Source organism: Colobus angolensis, unplaced genomic scaffold, assembly GCF_000951035.1.
Source record: "Colobus angolensis palliatus isolate OR3802 unplaced genomic scaffold, Cang.pa_1.0 Scaffold413, whole genome shotgun sequence".
Taxonomy (NCBI): Eukaryota; Metazoa; Chordata; class Mammalia; order Primates; family Cercopithecidae; genus Colobus; species Colobus angolensis.
In genome coordinates, this window is record NW_012117522.1 from 284687 (window position 1) to 305357 (window position 20671).

A 20671-nucleotide genomic window follows, 5' to 3' on the forward strand; every position below is an offset into this window, starting at 1 on the left:
TGTCAAAATAACCATTAGTGGTGGTGGTGTCAAGATTCTAGGTAAATATTTAAGCCAAGAAGGTAACAGTCAAGGAGAATGGGCCCTCGAAGTTAGATGAACAAAGTTACCACCAAGAGCAAAGGCTGACAATGTGGAGCTGACATGTCCCTCATTCTGGGAATACAGAAAAAGCCATTTTGCACGTATGGCTAGGAAGGGCTGTTGTAAGCCCTCATCACCTCTCTTCCTCCATCCCCTGTCAATGTAAGTGGCCTAAGCTGTCTGCAGACGCCCCTATCCACCTAGAAAGGGGTGTTATAAGCTCTCACTGCCTCTCTCCCTCCGTCCACTATCAATGTGAGTGGCCTAGGCTCTCTGCATGCTCCTACCTACCAGACTCTTGCTGTCAGCCTCTCTAAAGCTCATTTTTTAACATTCTGGAACTTTCTTAAGGAAAGCTTAAATGAAAGCACTTTCAAAACACTGCTATCCCTACTCTAGTTACAAAGGTAATGAGAGAATTCAGGGAGTAGCCAATATATTGAGAGAAAATGAAATACATGAAACGTTTTAAGACTAACTTTGCACAACTGTAATATATCAATTAAAAACTAGAAAAAAGAGACTAACTTCCATTGTGAAAACAACTTTGAAAATGTTTAAAATTCTTTACTGGTGTATTTAAAAATAAGAAATCTCAGAAAGGAGACATTTTATTAGGGTAAATTTCAGTCTTTCTGAGGTTTAGTGCTACATGGCAATTGTCAGGGAGGGCCAGACACGGTGGCTCAGGCCTGTAATCCCAGCACTTTGGGAGGCCGAGGCGGGAAGATAGCTAGAGCCTAGAAGTTTGATTAGGCTCTAGAAATAGACTAGGAAATTTCCAGACTAGGAAATACAGTAAAACCCCATTTGCACAAAAAATACAATAAAAATTAGCAGGGTATGGTGGGCACGCATCTGTAGTCCCAGCTACTCATGGGACTAGGGTGGGATCACTTGAGCCCGGGAAGGTCAAGGCTACAGTAAGCCTTGATGGCACCACTGCACTCCAGCCTGGGCAACAGGGTGAAACCCCATCTCGAAAAAGAAAAACAAAGTTTAGGGGAAGAGATCATTTCCCTACCATCAAATTTTCTAGTTCCCCGTTCTGCAACTTCAACTGACAGGCATCCAAATCTAACCTCCAACCTTCTATAGAGAGGTTGGCAATTTTTGAAGATAAAATAAGCAGATTATTCTGCAATACCATAATCAGGTTTGTTTTGGAATGTTAATTCTAACTTACTGCTGTTAACTACAATCTTATATGAAGTGCCGGAATTACATCTTGGCTTCCTTATCCATCACTCCTAGTTTAATATGTTAAAAAATCATTTAAAAGGCTGGGCACAGAGGCTTACGCCTGTAAACTCAGCACTTTGGGAGGCCGAGGCAGGCCAATCATGAGGTCAAGAGATCAAGACCATCCTGGCCAACATGGTGAAACTCCGTCTCTACTAAAAATACAAAAATTAGCTGGACATGGTGGCATGCACCTGTAGTCCCAGCTACTCAGGAGGCTAAGGCAGGAGAATCACTTGCACCCAGGAGGCAGAGGTTACAGTGGGCTGAGATTGTGCCACTGCACTCCAGCCTGGGTGACAAAGAGAGACTCTGTCTCAAAAAAAAAAAAAAAAACTTAAAGGGGAACATACCAAAATGTTTCTCATGAGTTCCCTATGATCAGAACGTCCAATCATCAGAATAGTGAGTGCACTGATCACATTGAATATGCACAAGCATGTCCAACAACTTTATAATAACATTAAATCATTATTGTAATTAAGTGTAGGATTCCTAACAGTTTTCTTTTTTTTTTTGAGATGGAGTCTTGCTCTGTCGCCCAGGCTGGAGTGCAGTGGTGCTATCTCCACTCACTGCAAACTCCGCCTCCCGGGTTCACAGCATTCTCCTGCCTCAGCCTCCCAAGTAGCTGGGACTACAGGCATCTGCCACCATACTTGGCTAATTTTTTGTCTTTTTAGTAGAGATGGGGTTTCACCGTGTTAGCCAGGAAGGTCTCGATCGCCTGCGACCTTCAGGCGATTCGCCCGCCTCGGCCTCCCAAAGTGCTGGGATTACAGGTGTGAGCCACTGCGCCTGGCCCCTACTAGTTTTCTTAAAGACAAAAATCTTTATAGGGAATCACTGATCTGATCATCAGTGGCCCCCACTTCATATTAGAAAGCCAAGTTTATTAGCAACAGAATTTATATATATTTACTTATTTACTGAGACAGGGTCTGTCACCTAGGCTGGAATGCAGTGGCAAGATCACAGCTCACTACAGCTTCAACCTCCCGGGCTCAAGCAATCTTCCCACCACAGCCTCCCAAGTATCTGGGACCACCGGTGCGTGCCACCATGCCCAGCTAATTTTTTTATTTTTTGTAGAGACAGGGTCTTGCTATGTTGCCCAGGCTGGTCATGAACTCCTGGGCTCAAGTTATCCACCACACCCAGCCAGAAACAACAGTAAACCAAAATTTTTTTAGTTTTAAACCAATGTTTTTTCCCCAAAACACTTTTTCAAAGTATTAAAACATGACGAAAAATGTCTAAATCATCTCTAAATCCCAGAGATTAATGCAAAATATGCATTTCAAAACTAAATTGACTTAAAAGTGAAATATCCTTAACTTGCATTAAAAACGTGAGATTCTGCGCAGATCAAAATCCTGCAAAGCTTTAGTCAAACAGAAACATCAAGTACTTGAGTGACAACAGGTTTAATCCTTTAATCATCGAATCCCTAATTTTTACATAAAAAATTCTTTTTTTATAGGCAGCAAACAAGAGGACATCATTCTTATAAAATATATACATATACAGGCTGGGCGCAGTGGCTCACGCCTGTAATCCCAGCTCTTTGGGAGGCTGAGGTGGGCAGATCACCTGAGATAGGGAGTTCGAGACCAGCCTGACCAACATGAAGAAACCCCATCTCTACTAAAAAATACAAAATTAGCCAGGCATGGTGGCGCATGCCTGTAATCCCAGCTACTCGGGAGGCTGAGGCAGAAGAATCGCTTGAACCCGGGAGGTGGAGGTCGTGGTAAGCCATTGCACTCCAGCCTGGGCAACAAGAGCGAAACTCCATCTCAAAAAAATTTTTTAAAAACCAGATTATTTATATGTATATATACATAAATAAACACACACACACACACACCTTAGTTAGGACCTATCACCAACAATTTCATCTGATTAAAGAATTGTATATACATACTCCTAGCAACAAAATCCATCTCAACAACTTTTTTTTTTTTTTTTTGAGGCGGAGTCTCGCTCTGTCACCCGGACTGGAGTGCAGTGGCCAGATCTCAGCTCACTGCAAGCTCCGCCTCCCGGGTTTACGCCATTCTCCTGCCTCAGCCTCCGGAGTAGCTGGGACTACAGGCGCCCGCCACCTCGCCCGGCTAGTTTTTGTATTTTTAGTAGAGACGGGGTTTCACCGTGATAGTGAGGATGGTCTCGATCTCCTGACCTCGTGATCCGCCCATCTCGGCCTCCCAAAGTGCTGGGATTACAGGCTTGAGCCACCGCGCCCGGCTCAACAACTTTTCTTAATTCACATAACGAGTTCCTGAATTTACTACCGTCCTGTACAAAATTTTCCCTTCCCCCATAAGAGATTATCACAGTGATTTAAGTTCCTTTGAACAGTCTAAATTTTGTTAGTTTGTTGTTACTCCCTCGGGTCCTCTCTATTTTTCAAGTCATTAAATCATCAAAACCTTGACTGTAAAAATAACATCTGTGAAACCCAAAAACAAATTCTCAAAAATCGAGCCATTTACCTCTTCTTTGTTTTCTGACAAAGTTAAGTCAATACAGACAGGTTCATCGGTAACTGTAAATGACATCACTGCACTCTTTTCTTTGTTTTCTGATCGGACCTGCCTAGATAACAAAACCAGCAATTAGATCACAAGACAGATTTAATTTTTTTTTCTAAAAAGGCAAACACCTAAGTGGGCAGGGAGATCGGCACATGAGATTCCCAATAGCTTTGTCATCTTTTGAAAACTGGTAAAGTGACTAAAGATCAAAACATCCATGGCACTACCATATAACATGGTTGCTTGAGAAAAGAGAAAGCAATAATGCATTTGTAGCAGATTTAAACAAGAGTAACATTCTGTTCTTTTCTATTGATCTGTTTGTCTACCTTGATACTAACACCACACTGTCATGATTAATGCCACTTGATAACAGGTCTTGAAATCAATCTTAGTCCTCCAATGTGTTTCTTCTTTTTCAAAATGATTTTGCCTATTGTCATTTGTATTTCCATTTTAATTTTAGAATCAGTTTGTCAATTTCTTAAACAAAAAAGCCTGCTAAGATTTTGAATGGGTCTGCATTGAATCTGTAGGTCAATTTGGGGAGAATTAACATGATAATGGTATTGAGTAAAGAGCACAGAAACAGACCTATATATATACACATATACAATTGATTGTCACTATTCATGGAGACCTTATTTGCAAACTCAACTTTTGCAAAATTTTATTTGTAACCTCTAAATCACTGTGACAATTTTATGCTCCTTCAGTCATGTAGACTAGTGAAAAATCTGAGTTGCCTAACACATTCAACATCTTCAGCTAAGGTAGCTACTTTCTGCCTTCCCACTGCCGTTCTCATACTATCAACAAGTAGGTCACCTAGTACCATGTTTTTTGCATTTTTGTGCTTTCTTGGAGATTTCACTATTTAAAATGGCCCCCAAGCATACTTCTGAGGTGCTCTATGGTGTTCCTAAGCACAAGAAGGCTGTGATGTGCCTTACAGTGAAAATATGTGTTAAATAAGCTTCACTCAGACATGAGTTGTAGTGGTCTGAATTCCAAGTTAATCAATCAAAAACATACGCATTAAATAAGTTATCTTTAAATGGAAACAAACATAAAACAAAGTTTTATATATTAATGACAAAAATGTTACAAGTTGGCTATCTTTACAATATAAATAATATAAACAAAAAATAAATAGATGACAAAAATGTTATAACTGGAGGCTCATGGGAACCTAATCTTCTATTTCCCAAAGGAGTAATGTTATTGCCTACATCAGTGTTCATGGCGACTTTATAGGACTTAACAACTATAAATGAGAACTGATATAGGGATAAGAGTGTGGGTACAGGGATGTGTGGGTGTGTGTAGATGTTCGGGGTTAGTTACAGGGGGAGGGGTATATGCAAAACCAAGTCAGCAGAGATCATCTTTTCAACAAATGATACTGGGATCCCTGGATATCCATAATGCAAAAACATGACTCTTAACATCATGAGCCATTAGAGAAAGCCAATTTAACAGCACAAAATACCACTACCCACCTATTAGAATGGCTAAAAGTAAATGCTACACCAAGTGTTGATGAGGATGTGAAGGAATTCCCATTTTCATACACTGCTGGTAAAAATGCAAAATGATACAACCATTTTGAAAAAAAATCAGGTGATGTCTTGAAAAGCTAAATGTACACCTATCATATGATCCAGCCACTGCGCTCCTGGGTATTTACCCAAAAGAAATGAAATCACATGTCCATATAAAGACTTGTACACAAAAAATGTCCATAGCAACTTTATTTGTAATGGCCCAAAACCTGTCAACAAGTCTGGAAACTGAGAGAGGTTACAAGAAGACATGAAGACACGCATTCAACATCTTGTTTGTGCTGAGGGTTTCACAATGTATATGTATGTTACAATTCATCAGTTTGTACATTCTGGTATGTGCAGTTCATTACATGTCAACTATACGTCAATATAGCTGTTTTTAAAATTTAGGTACACATTTTAAAAAATAATATATAACAAACATGATTTACAAACATGATTCAAATCAGCTTCTTTGGAGTCCAGAAGAAAATTAAGAGTTGATTTGATAAATTCTAAATGTTTTCATGCAAAACTTCTGAGTAAGATGCACTCTAACATGAAGTCATTCATGTATGCTCAAAATCTCTGCCATCGGACCACTATACAGAGTATCTTAACTAATCAACAGAAGATAGTACTGGGGTTGATCTTTTAATCTTCGCTCAGCAAGAAGCCTTTGAACGTTATGTCCTCACAGAAATGTGTCTTTCAAAGGAAATTATCAGGGAACTTTAGGCCTGCTCTACCTATCCCCATGCAAATTTACAGAGCTCGTTGGGCAGCTTTTCAATATGGGTTTTAATATTTTTCTTTTGTGTGTATGGTTAATTTTAAGTTTAATTCCTTTATACCAAGATACTATTCAGGTTCTTAAGATTAACATAAAGCAACTTTTATTTTATATTATGAAATTTTGTAGCTAGAGACTCCTACATAAGAGGGAGCCTAAGTGGTAAAACATTTGAGATTGAAGCAACTCAGTAATGCCAGGGAATGCTGGCAGTAGATTTTAATTTTTTAGTACTACTAATTTCTTATGTAATTGTTAGACCCTCTAGAATTTATCTCCATTGGCTCTTCTCAAAAATCAAACACGAAACAGAAAACCAAATCTGTTTAAGTACAAGAGTCATAATTAGGAATTATGGCTTTGCTGGTGGTTTTGAAGGTAAACAGAGGCCCACATTTTGACTTATGACCCCCACACATTAAGGAATACATATTGGATGAGTCCCACTTCTAATGAGTATTATCTTGTTTAAATTCATAGTAATTCTATATGATGAAGAACATGCTCAATTAATTATTACTAAGATGAGAAAAGTAGAGATCTAAAAAGATCTCTAATCTCTACTTATTTTGTCCACGAACAGCAGGGTGGTTTTTTTTTCAAGCCAACTTCACCATCAGATGCTGTAATAAAATCCAGGAAATTTCTAAAAAATTTTTTTGATGACTTTGTATCACTGATTTTTTTTTTGAGACCGAGTCTTGCTCTGTCACTAGAGTGCAGTGGTGTCATCTCGGCTCACTGCAACCTCCACCTCCTGAGTTAAGCAATTCTCCTGCCTCGGCCTCCCGAGTAGCTGGGACTACAGGTGCGTGCCACCACGCCCAGCTAATTTTTGTATCTTTAGTACAGACGGGGTTTCACCATGTTAGCCAGGATGGTCTTGATCTGTTGACCTTGTGATCTGCCCGCCTAGGCCTCCCAATGTGCTGGGATGACAGACGTGAGCCATGGCGCCTGGCCTGATTTTAACTTTTAAATGTGGTTTCAAAGGGAACTAGTTAATAGCAGCTACTGCAAAAAGGGGTACTGGAAATTCTCAGACAGCCAAGGAATTTTTATGCCCTCCATAAACAGACATTACTGCATTAACCCAGTGGTGCCACATATTTCAAAATCAAAGGTCTTTCCAAATTTTTTAAAACTTATTTCTAAATTGCCCAACCACAAAACTATTCAGTCCAGTGTATCACTAAACAAGCACAGGAGGCTTTATTAGATAATGCACTTAATTTTTTTCTCAGAAAGATCTGCTTTGTAGGCAGGCTCAATTCTTTATTATGACTCAACGTAAATCCAATATTAGATACAACAAATAAAGTCCCATAGTCATAATTTACATTAACTACATAAGCTCTGACAGATTCTTTCAATGCTACCTCCCAAATCCAAAAGAACTACATACCAGACATTAAGCAACCGGTCATGTACTGCTCCAGATAAGAAATAAAGACCTGTAATTCCATCAAAGGGCTGGCTCTCATTAGGAGGTCTGATGGTAGTGAACGTCAGTGACGAAACTGGTGTTGCATGTCCTGTGAAATGCTAGAGAAAGTTAAATCCCAGTTAGGAGAGCAGATTCAAAGCAGGGACAAAAATTAATAGTATATATATATCATAAACAAGCCATATGTGATATATATATGAAAAGAGAACTCCACAATGAAGTAACTATTAAATTCAATTCTAAGCAAATAAGATTATTTGTGCTACAATTCTCCCACTTCTTAAAAAAAATGCATCTGAAAATACTGAAAATTTAGATGTTCCTTCTAACTCCCATGACCCTACCACTCTGCACCTTTATGTCTTACATTCTTGAATTTAAGATTCACTTAATTCTATCCATTTTAAAAGGCGTACACTTGGGTGCTCAGACACAGCCAAGGAATTGTAGGTCCTCATTTTACTCTCAGTGAGTCGAAACCACAATATTAAGGCATCATCACAGCACCAAATGTTCAGTAAGCCCTGAGTGAAAGCTTTTTCCTCCTCCAAAAATGTAATACTAAATCTCCACAGTCAAATACAGTAAGTGGACTAAATGCTGAATGTAGGCTAGAAATCAAAATTACCATAATCATCACATAGTAAAAACTTTTTTATTAAGAAAATCTTTTTTGAGCTAGGCATGGTGGCAAGCGCCTATATTCCCAGCTGCTCAGGAGGCTGAGGTGGGATGACTGCTTGAGCCTGGGAGGTCAAGGCTGCAGTGAGCTGTGATGGCGTTACTGCACTCCAGCCTGGGCGACAGAGAGAGACCCTGTCTCAAAATCTATTTTGTTTTTTATAAGGTAACTTTTTCTTTTTTGTGGATACACAGTTGGTATATATATTTAAATTTTTTAAAAAATCTTGTTTCTTGAATATTGGTTCTATTCATTTTTCCAATACATTTGAAGTAGACATGTGTAGTCTTTTTAACATCAACAAATCAGATTAGGAGGCTAACTTTTGTCCACTAAATTATTTGATGTACCTGACAACGAAGAATTTGTATTCTTAAAATAATATTTTATGGCTCAAACTTCTGCCTTTCTCCACGTTTACTGTAATTTTTATGCTTACAAATAATTTGATTCACTCACTCTGTAGACTTCTTTGGTCTCCAAAACCCACAGTTTGATAGTTCGACCAGCTGAAAGCAACATCTTTCCATCTGGGCTGATACACAGGGAACTGACACTGCTATTGTCGCCTTTCCATTTGCTATATTGTGAAGAGAAACAAAAGCATCTCAATACATAAGAGAAAACTTTACTCAGAGCAGAAAATAACACAAAAAGAAACTGAGCAATCATTAAAAATATCACCTCTGGTCCTATGACAATTACATTCCCTAAAAGCTTGTGTCAGGTAACTAATCCTGGACATACCACTGTGATAAAACCTCACTGATTGGGTTCCTTAACACGGCACAATCTCCCTTTGTCAGGCACGCGATAAAGATTCTCAACATATCAGAAAATGGGTGAGGGAGAGTGGTAAGAATGTAAAATGGGTAGCTATACATCCTGTGACCCAGGAGATGAACTTGGTGAATGTCCAGGAAAGTTTCATATTGGCTAGACCTCCCCAAGCCTATCCTAACCCTGTCTCGACTCTCGCTTTCTCTGGAAGGCTGGCCTTTAATTAATTCCCTTAATAACACAAATGATTTCTCAAAAGCTGCAACCCAAAAAGGTTATTTCTACCCCAAATTCACACGAATACACCCCAGTCTGACAGGTAAAAATTAATTAGATACAAATGATTCCTTTTCATTACCTCAGATATGATTAGAAGCTCAGGTCTTTGCTGTTTGTTACTCATATTAATGCTGTCATAGGCAACAGGGAACCTGGCTATTCACTTATACAATCAAGAAGTAACAACAGGGGCTGGGCATGGTGGCTCATGCCTGTAATCCCAGCACTTTGGGAGATCAAGGTGGGCAGATGGCCTGAGTCCAGGAGTTCGAGACCTCCAGCCTGGACAATATAGCGAGACCCTGACTCTACAAAAACTACAAAAATTAACCAGGCATGCTGTAGTAGTCCCAGCTACCCAGGAGGCTGAGATGGTAGGATCGCTTGAGCCCGGGAAGCAGAGACTGCAATGAGCCGAGATCGCAACACTGCACTCCAGCCTGGGTGACAGAGCAAGACTCTGTCTCCAAGAAAAAACAAGGAAGTAACAGTAGGAACCTTAATAACAAAAGAGGTTATTAAGTGGAAGAAAATGTATGGTTCTGCCAGTCAATACTGGAGTAAGTCAAATTAGTCATTGGAAAAACAAAATTAGATACCTACATTATGCCACACATGCAAAAAAAATTAATTTATTAAATTTAAAAGTATTTAAACAGGGTATGAAAATGTTTTTATAATCCTGGGGTTAGGACAGGTCTTCCACAACAATTATAAATCAGAAATTATAAAGAAAAAAAGGCCTGATTTAATTACATAAAACTTCTGTTCCACAAGTAAGTCATAAAATTAAAATATAAGTAAAAAGTGACCAGACGCAGTGGCTCATATCTGTAATCCCAGAACTTTGGGAGCCCAAGGCAGGTGCATCACCTGAGGCCAGGAGTTCAAGACCAGCCTGGACAACATGGTGAAACCCTGTCTCTACTGAAAATACAAAAATTAGACAGAGCTGGTGGCAAACACTTGCAATCCAAGGTACTCAGGAGGCTGAGACAGAAGGATCGCTTGAACCCCGGAGGCAGAGTTTACAGTGAGCTAAGATACCACCGCTGCACTCCACCTGGGTGACACAGTGAGACCCTGTCTCAAAAATAATAATAATAATAATATATATGTAAAAAGCTAGAAAAACATCAAAAATATATATTACAAAGGAGTAACATAATACACAAATAGCTTCTTCATATCAATAAGAAAAAGAACTCAAAATAAAAATAGACAAAGGATATAAACAGGCAAACAGGCAACTCATAGGAAAAATACAAATTGTTGATAAACACAAAACATTCGACCTCACTGATAATCAAAGAAATACAGCTATAATGTACGAGAGAACTTTTCCTTTACCCTTACCAGCTTCTAAAATTTTTGCCAATTTATCATCGATTCCTACAGCTTCAATTCTCATTTACATTCAATATTCAACATATATTCACTATGTTGATACATACATAAAAGACACAATCGCCATCCTGCCTAGAGGAGGCTGATAAGCTTCCTGAAACTTCCCCACTCAGTATCGAAAATGCTAGTTAGGCTAATAATACCTTCTCTCTATCCCCCCCACACCCCAATCCCTCAGGAGCTTTGCAACTCAAAGCATAAATCAGCATCATCTGGGAACTTGTGAGAATTATGCATTCTCAAGCTCTAACCTAGATACACCTACTAAATCAGATCTGTATGCACAAGTAAGATGTATGTACATTTAAGGCTTAAGAAGCACCAGATGAAAAAATTCCTCTTTGGGAAACGTAACTGGTTCCAGTGGAATGACCTACACATATTGGTATTTGAAGGCTTCCCAATCACTCTATAAATGAAGCGCAACAATTGAAAAGTCACACACTCATAACTAAGCCTTCCAATCAGTACTTTTCCCCCCAAACAGGGTCTCACTCTGTTGCCCAGGCAGAGTGCAGTAGCAAGGTAACAGCTCACTACAGCCTTGATCTCCTGAGCTCAAGTGACCCTCTTGCCTGAGCCTCTTAGGTGGTTGGGACTACAGGTACACACCACCACACCTGGTTAATTTTTTTCATTTTTGTAGAGAGGCGGTTCTCACTATGTTGCCCAGGACGGTCTCGAAACTCCTAAGCTCAAGCAATCCTTCCACCTCAGCCTTCCAAAGTGCTGAGATTTTAGGCATAAGCCACCACGCCCAGACACCAGTTTTTTAATGCTTTGTTTCCAAATAGCAACAGGCAGCCCAGGATCTCCAGTGATTTGAAGGATTCCTTAAACATAAAAGAGGCCAAATCAAACAACTCAAACCACACCCACAATAGAGAGGATGTAAGGAACAAAAGAAAATAATTCATGATCAGGCATGGTAGCTCCCACCTGTAATCTCAGCACTTTGGGAGGCCAAGGCAGGTGGATCACCTGAGGTCAGGAGTTCAAGACCAGCCTGACCAACATGCTGAAACCTCGTCTCTACTAAAAATAAAAAATTAGCCAGGCATGGTGGCAGGTGCCTATAATCCCAGCTACTCGGGAGGCTGAGGCAGAATAATCACTTGAATCCGGGAGGCAGAGGTTGCAGTGAGGTGAGATTGCGCCATTGCACTCCAGCCTGGGCAACAAGAGCGAAACTCCATCTAAAAAAAAAAAAAAAAAAAAGAAAAAGGAAAACCTCAGAATAATCATCATTCAGCAGAACTTACAAGACAAAGAAGTCTTCCAAGAAATGAATAAAACTGACTGACTGATGTGTCCAGAAACAACTGAGAAGATTTATACCACTAATAGAAAATGACCTAGTAACTAATAAAATGAAATTAAACCAAAGCAATTATAAACCCCAAGAAAAGCAAAATTTTGTACAAAAAATACATTAAACATAGGAAAGTCTAAGGCTCAGCTGTAACAATACTTAACTAGTCATAACGTAAACAAATACTGCTTATCATTCACTGTGATATGACAATATTGAGAGAATTGAGAGGGGGAAAGAAGGTAAGAGCTAAATCCTCATCTTCTACAACAGGAAATCAAGACATAGCGTCTAGAACAGAAAACAAAATCAAGTAACAGCAGCATAAGAATGAAGCTGGAAACATAATGAAATTATGAGACAACACAGTTTAGTGTATGGGAGGTCAGGCTCTTGTTTAACCTACTTCAAAACAGCAAAGTGGGGCCAGAGTCCACCTCACAGGCTTATGATCACATACAATAAAGCACACAATGTGTTGAACGGCTCCTTGAACATTACTAGTCCCTATGTGAAGGACCTATCTTTGTGACCTCTCATCCAGAATACAGTAACACAGGCCCTATCCCAGACCTACCGGATCAGAATCTCTGCAGGCATTTCTAACAAGTTACTAACATAGAAATTACTGTGTCTGCTACAAGTAAATGAAGCACAAATACTCACTGAGCCATCAGGGAGATGATTTACTCACCTGCATCTCCAACCCCAAACCCCCACTTAAATTCTAAGCCTCTATCACCACCCTGTCTGCTGGGTCTTATCTTTCACAAAGTGTTATTTCAAAGCCAACTTGTCTAAAAACCCCAAAACCATTTATCTCTTGTAACCATAATTTCTATCCTCTACCATGCATTATCCCCTAGTACGTCCTCCCTCTAAATTGGTTTACTTGCCTAGTTAGCAAAGTTGAAAACTAAACTCAATATCCCTCCTCCACACCAACTCAATGATTGCGATCATTCCCATTTTAACTTCCCACACTTACCATCCTACAACCGGATTACAGTAACAATCTATCTGCCTTCTCTGACTTTAACTAGCTCCTTTCCCTAAATTGTACACATTGCTGACAGATTACTTTTTCCTAAAGCATTACTCTGAATACTCTATCCCACAGACACTGACCTGCAGTGGCTTTTTTTTTTTTTTTTTTTTTTTGAGATGGAGTGTCGCTGTGTCGCCCAGGCTGGAGTGCAGTGGCGCACTCGGCTCACTGCAACCTCCGCCTCCTGGGTTCAAGTCATTCTGCTGCCTCAGGCTCCTGAGTAGCTGGGACTACAGATGCCCGCCACCATGCCCAGCTAATTTTTTTTGTCTTTTTAGTAGAGACGGGGTTTCACCGTGTTTGCCAGGATGGTCTTGATCACCTGACCTCGTGATCTGCCTGCCTCGGTCTCCCAAAGCGCTGGGATCACAGGCGTGAGCCACCAAGCCCACCCTTTTCTTTTTTTGAGACAGCGTCTTGCTCTGTCACCCAGGCTGGAGTGCAGTGGCACAATCATGGCTCACTACAGACTCAACCTCCCAGGCTCAAGCAATCCTCCCATCTCAGACTCCATCGTATCTGGGGTCACAGGCCATGTATACCGCCACATCCAACTGGTTTTTTTCTTTTTTTTGTAAAGAGGTGGTTCTATGTTGTTCAGTCTTGTCTCAAGAAATCCTCCCACCTTGGCCTCCCAAAGTGCTGGAGGCAGTGCACTCGGCCAGTGGCTCTCTCTTGCATACCACACAGAATCTAAAACCCCAACTATACCAGAACTCAAAAGAGCAGGATCTTCTCTGGCAGCTGCAGGACCACGGGCATCATTTTCCTCATGAGGCTCAACTACACAGTAGGTGGAACTATATTCAACAGCTCACATTTACTAAGCATCTCCTATGCAGCCAACCTCAGGATCAGGTGGTTGAACTATAATCAACTGTCTATGACCTTTATCTATGACACAAAGCCAGGCTCTTAGGATACTTTCACCCATACCATCTACCATCCATTATCCCCTAGTATGTCCCTCCTCTGAATTACTTTGCTCTGTGCCAAGTCAATCTTTTACATTCCTGTCTCCCTGCATTTGCTCTTGCCATCTCCCCAACTTCCTTTCTCCACCCTTGAAAGGATTATCCCATCCTCCTCTATCCAAATCTTACCTATCCTAGAAGGTTCAACTGAAATCCCTTCTCCTCCTCCAGGCCTTCCCAACACTACTGTACTCATCTGACAAACAGTCACATGCTACCTTGTGACATCTCTCATACAGTTGCTTTACTTTTGTACCATTTTTAGCTTTTACGTATTTTATGTATTTTAGTATTTTATGTATTAAAATCTTGCATGCTCAATTTGATTAAAGGTTCTTTGAAAATGGAACCTATAACCTTATTAATGTCTGCATTCCCCGTAAGTCCAGCATTTATCCACCTCTACCGCATTTCCTGATACCATGAATGTTACTCACCACTTTACTTTGCATGCCTGTACATTCCATTCCACAATATGCTTATCATCTGAACAACTATATAAACAGCCACTGTCTTGATGCCACTGTATGCAGTTGACTCTGTTGTCATGTCCACCACTCTGTAGATTAAAAACAAAAATTTAAGGCTGGTCTCAAACTCCTGGGCTCAAGTGATCCTCCTTCCTCACCCTCCCGAGATGCTGGGATTACAGGCATAAGCCAGTGCTCCTGGCCCATACGTGGATATTTTAGATCAGTAGAACTAGATAGAGCCAATCGTGTATTTTTTTTAAAAGGTTCCACTGGGGATCTGAGGCCAGTCACTGGCAGAGGATGTGAAAGGCAAATAGAGGCGACCATGTTAGAGATGCAGTTAATAATCTGTAGAGGCAGGAGTCAACTCTTCTTTTTTTTTTTTGAGATGGAGTCTTGCTCTGTCCCCCAGGCTGGAGTGCAGTGGCGCGATCTTGGCTCACTGCAAGCTCTGCCTCCCAGGTTCACGCCATTCTCCTGCCTCAGCCTCCTGAGTAGCTGGGACTACAGGCGCCCGAAACTGCAGCCCGCTAATTTTTTGTATTTTTAGTAGAGACGGGGTTTCACCGTGGTCTCGATCTCCTGACCTTGTGATCCGCCTGCCTCGGCCTCCCAAAGTGCTGGGATTACAGGCGTGAGCCACTGTGCCCGGCTCTTTTTTTTAACTGACAAATAAAAATGAAGATATTTATGGTGTACAAAAAAAAATTCAAGAAGAAAATAAAACTTGTCTTATATGTTATGATAATATGAACCCTAGAGTCATTACCAAATAATTAACTAAAATGTTAGGCCTTAACTAAAAACTTTAACCTTTATCCGTTTTAGTTTTCCAATGTCAAAAATGAGATAAACAGTTCGGGCGTGGTGGCTCACACCTGTAATCCCAACACTTTGGGAGGCTGAGGCAGGTGGATCACCTGAGGTCAGCAGTTCGAGACCAGCCTGACCAACATGGTGAAACTCCCGTCTCTACTAAAAAAAACACAAAATTAGCTGGGTGTGGTAGCGCATGCCTGTAATCCCAGCTACTTGAGAGGCTGAGGCAGGAGAATCACTTGAACCCGGGAGGCAGAGGTTGCAGTGAGCCAAGATCACGCCATTGCCTCCAGCCTGGGTGACAACGGCGAAACTCCATATCCAAACAAAAAAAAAAAAAAAAAAAAAGAGATACACAGCTAGAACTTCAAAATGTTAACTTTCCTTCTCCTCTGTTTAAAACTAAATAAACAAACTACTTTCACACCCCAAGTCAACATTTAAGGTAAAAATCAAGTGTAGTCAAAAATATTCTTAAAAAGTCTCCTACTAAAAAAGTACCAAAGCTACGTCTCAAAACAAAAATCACTGTTACTTCAGGTAAACACTAAATGCTTACTTGTACTATGGGGCCATAGCATAGAAACAATACTTACACATTTACAGCACAGCAACATGCCCACTAAGAGGCACGTAGGAATAGAAACTAACTGAGAAGAGCTCATTCATGTTTCTCATCTCACAAACATTCCAGGACTAACTCGCTTAGCAGAATGAGGTACTAAATCACCCACACTGCAAGCATTTCATTCTTTCCACCTAAAGTCACATTTATCCATTATCCATTACCCCCTGGTATGCCCCTTCTCTAAATTACTTTACTCTGTGCCAAGTCAATCTTTTACATTCTGGTCTCCCTGCATTTGCTCTTGCCATCTCCCCAACTTCTTTTCTCCACCCTTGAAAGGATTCTCCACCCTTCTCTATCCAAATCTTACCCATCCCAGAAGGTCCAAATGAAAACCTTTCTCCTCCAGGCCTTCCCAACACTGCTGTAACTCATCTGACAAATAGTCACATGCTACCTTGTGACATCTCTCCTACAGTTACTTTACTTTTGTACCATTTTTAGCTTTATGTATTAAAATCTTGCAGGAATAAAGTAAATACATATACAATGAAACATCACTATGTACATAGCTAAGAATAAAAGTGATTACTCAAAATTACTAAAGCTACTTCCAAATAACATTGTTAACACTTCAAAAGAAAAACATTTTAAAATGTCACATTCAGTTACTTTCCTTCCTATCAGCTGTGTACTCAAAGAACTAATTCTTATACACACGCAAATAACTAAAAGACATGAACAGATACATTCCATAGAAAGAATTCAGTTAGAAAACGTACCAAAATATTCAACCTTGTTAGTAATCAAAGAAATACAAACCAAAACAAAGTGGCATTTTTAGTCTGTTCCTGTAGCAATGTGTTTAGCCTTATGATGCCCATGCTGGTGAGGTTACATAATACTATTGCCAGCGGCAGTGTCAACTAGCATACCCTTTTGGAAAGCAATTTAGCAATGTGTTCACTCACTTGTTCACTTACTCATTCAACAAATATTTACTAAATACCACTTACAAGCCAGGCACTTTCAATATATTATTACATCTAAGTCTTCATAAAATCATGCAAGGTAGGTTGTTAATACCCACTTAAGGAATGAGAAGTTAAATTATTCACACATGAACACACAGCTAGTAGGATTCAATCTCAGGACAGACTAGCTCCAAAGCCTGGTCCCTTTCCACTTTACCATACCATCCCAGCACCCCTCACCCTGACCCTCTTGACTCCTTTTTGATAAATTCGTCCCTGTCAAAGATGTATTTACAATCTCGTAAGGTACTGAAATGATATAGAAAGGAGTTCAAGGCTGGGTACAAAGGCTCATGCCTGTAACCCCAGCACTTTGGGAGGCCAAGGCAGGCAGATCATACGAGGACAGGAGTTCGAGACCAGCATGGCCAACATGACAAAACCCCATCTCTACTAAAAATACAAAAATTAGCCAGCAATGGTGGTGCACGTCTGTAATCCCACCTACTCAGGAGGCTGAGGCACGAAAATCGCTTGAACCCAGGAGGCAGAGGTTGCAGTGAGCTGAGATCGCACCACTGTACTGTAGCCTGGGCGACAGAGTGAGACTCTGTCTTTAAAAAATAAGTTTTCTAAGCTCCAGCAGCCACAGCAGCTGAGCGGCTACCACACTGCAGAAGATGCTAGGTACCTGCTGACCACAAAAAACCTATCAAATTAAAGGACAGCCTCCTACCTATAGTAGATGTAAGAGCTCACTTGAGGACCACACTCGACTTGGAGTGGGGAAGAATATAAGGAAGGATGCCTTCTTGAGATGGATCTCTGAATGCTTTAAAATTCATTTGTAGTTATTATTTTTGTAATCTTTAATAAAAAAACAAGTAATACATTCCTAAATGCAAACTTAAAATCAGATTAAAATGTTCATCTACCAAATTATCTGTTTCTTTGTTGTCATGGTTGCTGTTTTAATGGGCTATTCAGTATGAATAATGATACTGCTGAGATAAAGTACTTATCTCCTATCACTGATATTAAGCATAAATTAGTAAAAATTATTCCAGAAAGTATTTTTATACTACATATATAGCTTTGGCTCACTAATTTTAGGTTAGTAATTCTGTGAATCCATGTAAGAAAAAAAAAAAAAATTCATTGTTTTACAACAATTTAAAAATTTGGAAACCCCTAAATGGTCAACAAGTTAAGTAACATAATGGACTATTCCACTTATTGGGATTTTAGGCTGGCATTAAAAATCTCTACAACCAGTTCTTGACAAATATAAAAGATAGTTATGTTGTAACCTAATGAAAAAAAATCAGGATACAAACTAGATGAACAGATGGCCAACCATATTTTTTTTTAATGTATGTATAAAGCAATGAAATACACAAATTATTAAGAGGATCTCTCAGTGAGAGACTTAGGTATAAATTTTTTTCCTTTTCAACTTTATGTAGTTAAAAATTTTCTATAGATAAATGTTACTTAAAACAAAAAACTTAAAACACTCCTATATACAGAAGTCCAGCGAACAAAAACACACTGCAATAGATATTGTCTGAACCAACTAGGCCAGTTCAGTTACTGTCTTCCAATGCCAAACCCGCCCTTTATATTCTGCTGTGATGCTGAGACTCAGCAAACCTGATTTCTGATTTCCCAGCTGGATCCATAGGCTCTGCCAATAGGAACTGCTAGAGGGAGACAAGGATGGAGACAAAAGGGACTTGTCCTTCCTGTCTCTTTATTTGCATCACCCCAGCAGTGGTAATGCCCAACAGCAGCAGCTGAACCCAATATGCAATTTTTCCAACCCTAGGAGAACCAGTCTCATCACCTCCGTCAGAGACACTAGCACCAGGCAGCTGGAGCCTCCTTCTCAGTTTGAGGTCTGGATCCCATGCCCGTGGGGCCACTCCTCAAGAGACAGCAACAGCAGATCTCAGTGTCAGCAGTAACTCCAACTGCCTCCTTTATTCCCCTAGGTCAAGAGTTGGGGAGTTGCTTCCCACAGTTGCTATCTATGATTCCTTAGAGTTCCTGTAACCCTTCCTTATTTTAAACCTAGTCAAGAAGTCTTCATCCTCTGACCCATAATAAGGACTGCTGTGAACTATTACAGCTTTTATCAAATATTACTATTCAACTACTTAAACGTAGATGAGACTGAAAACTGTCCCTACAGCACAGATCCATCACATACCTTTAAGTGTTTTTTAATAATCTCTAGTAATCAGCTTCCCTGTCACATCACTTTTAAATAAAATATATACACACTTACTACTAATTTACTGTGTAATTCTCCTTTTACTGTGCTGTATAATAAAATGCTACCAACTGCTGTGCCAAGAGCCAGTAAGTCGGTCTGGTTACTCGTTCCTACAGCTTCTGATTTCCTTTTTTTCCTCTGGGGACTTTCCTGGAAAACAAGAAAAACAATGTTTTTATTTAGTATTTCAAACACCAAAACATCATTAATGAACAAATACAAATGCCCACCAGCCAACAAAAGATATTTTAAAAGGGAGGAAGAGAGAAGCTATTGGGTGATTTACTTCTCACTACTTCAAAAAGCAATCCCTCCAATGGGAAGAGAAATTCATAATTCTCTGTCCCGTCTCCCACCCCTACGGAAAAAAGACAGCAAATAGAAAAACGTGGTGTGTTCTTGGTACTCTCCTAACAGGTCCAAGAAGCCTCAATGGTGCTTCCACTTCTCAGAAACAGACCACCCCTCCTGACAGGTCCAATCTAAGCGAAGCCTTCACTCCCCAACCAAAGAGATTCATACCCAAAACTCTCTGAATCTGTAAGTCCATACCTCAGCAGCCAACTCTCCTTTTCCCCTCCTAATTTTTCCACAAATTCTAGCTTAGTTGTCGAGAAAGGGGACTCAAAAGTTTTTACCTTTATAAACATGCATTAACTTCAACTTGAGTCAACAAATAGCTTTAGCTAGCAGAGCAGCTCAGGGCACACACAAAAGAAGTTGCCAGGCCGGGCGCGGTGGCTCAAGCCTGTAATCCCAGCACTTTGGGAGGCCGAGACGGGCGGATCACGAGGTCAGGAGATCGAGACCATCCTGGCTAACGCGGTGAAACCCCGTCTCTACTAAAAATACAAAAAACTAGCCAGGGGAGGTGGCGGGTGCCTGTAGTCCCAGCTACTCCGGAGGCTGAGGCGGGAGAATGGCGTAAACCCGGGAGGCCGAGCTTGCAGTGAGCTGAGATCCGGCCACTGCACTCCAGCCTGGGCGACAGAGCAAGACTCCATCTCAAAAAAAAAAAAAAAAAGAAGTTGCCCCAGTGACTGGTCAAGGGCTGGCTCGGTGATTCAATGACTTCAGAGACATAAGTCTCACTCAAGTGGCAAATGCCACAAGACTTCTTTTATTTCAAAAGTGATGCTAACAGCTCATGTCTACCCAACAAAAAGACAATGAATCTAACTTAAAATCAATACATCAGTTTATAATGCTGAATATTTATTATTATGATTTCAGAAGTTCTCTTCCGTGTTTTTTTAAATTACAGCTCACCAGCCTATATGTTTTTAGCATAAAGTTCTGAGAAATCCATTCTTTCACTGTAAAACAAGCCAATGTCATAGAAAAGAGAACATCTTAATAGTGCAGGATCTTAGCTCTACAGCACGCATGGGCAGGCACACAGCCCAAGACACGAAAAAATCTGT

The 20671-nt window shown here is 40.2% G+C and overlaps 1 protein-coding gene across 1 annotated transcript in view; it reads right to left on the minus strand.

Annotated features, from left to right (window-relative positions):
- WDR43 (WD repeat domain 43) overlaps window positions 1-20671 on the minus strand; it is a 58437-nt gene that overhangs the window by 30419 nt on the left and 7347 nt on the right. Inside the window, exons 2-6 of the mRNA XM_011956286.1 lie at window positions 19260-19397; window positions 14573-14694; window positions 8795-8915; window positions 7612-7751; window positions 3825-3927 (exon numbers count right to left, since the gene is read on the minus strand). Of these exons, the coding sequence (XP_011811676.1) occupies window positions 3825-3927; window positions 7612-7751; window positions 8795-8915; window positions 14573-14694; window positions 19260-19397 (624 nt within the window). The remainder of the gene's footprint in view (window positions 1-3824; window positions 3928-7611; window positions 7752-8794; window positions 8916-14572; window positions 14695-19259; window positions 19398-20671) is intronic.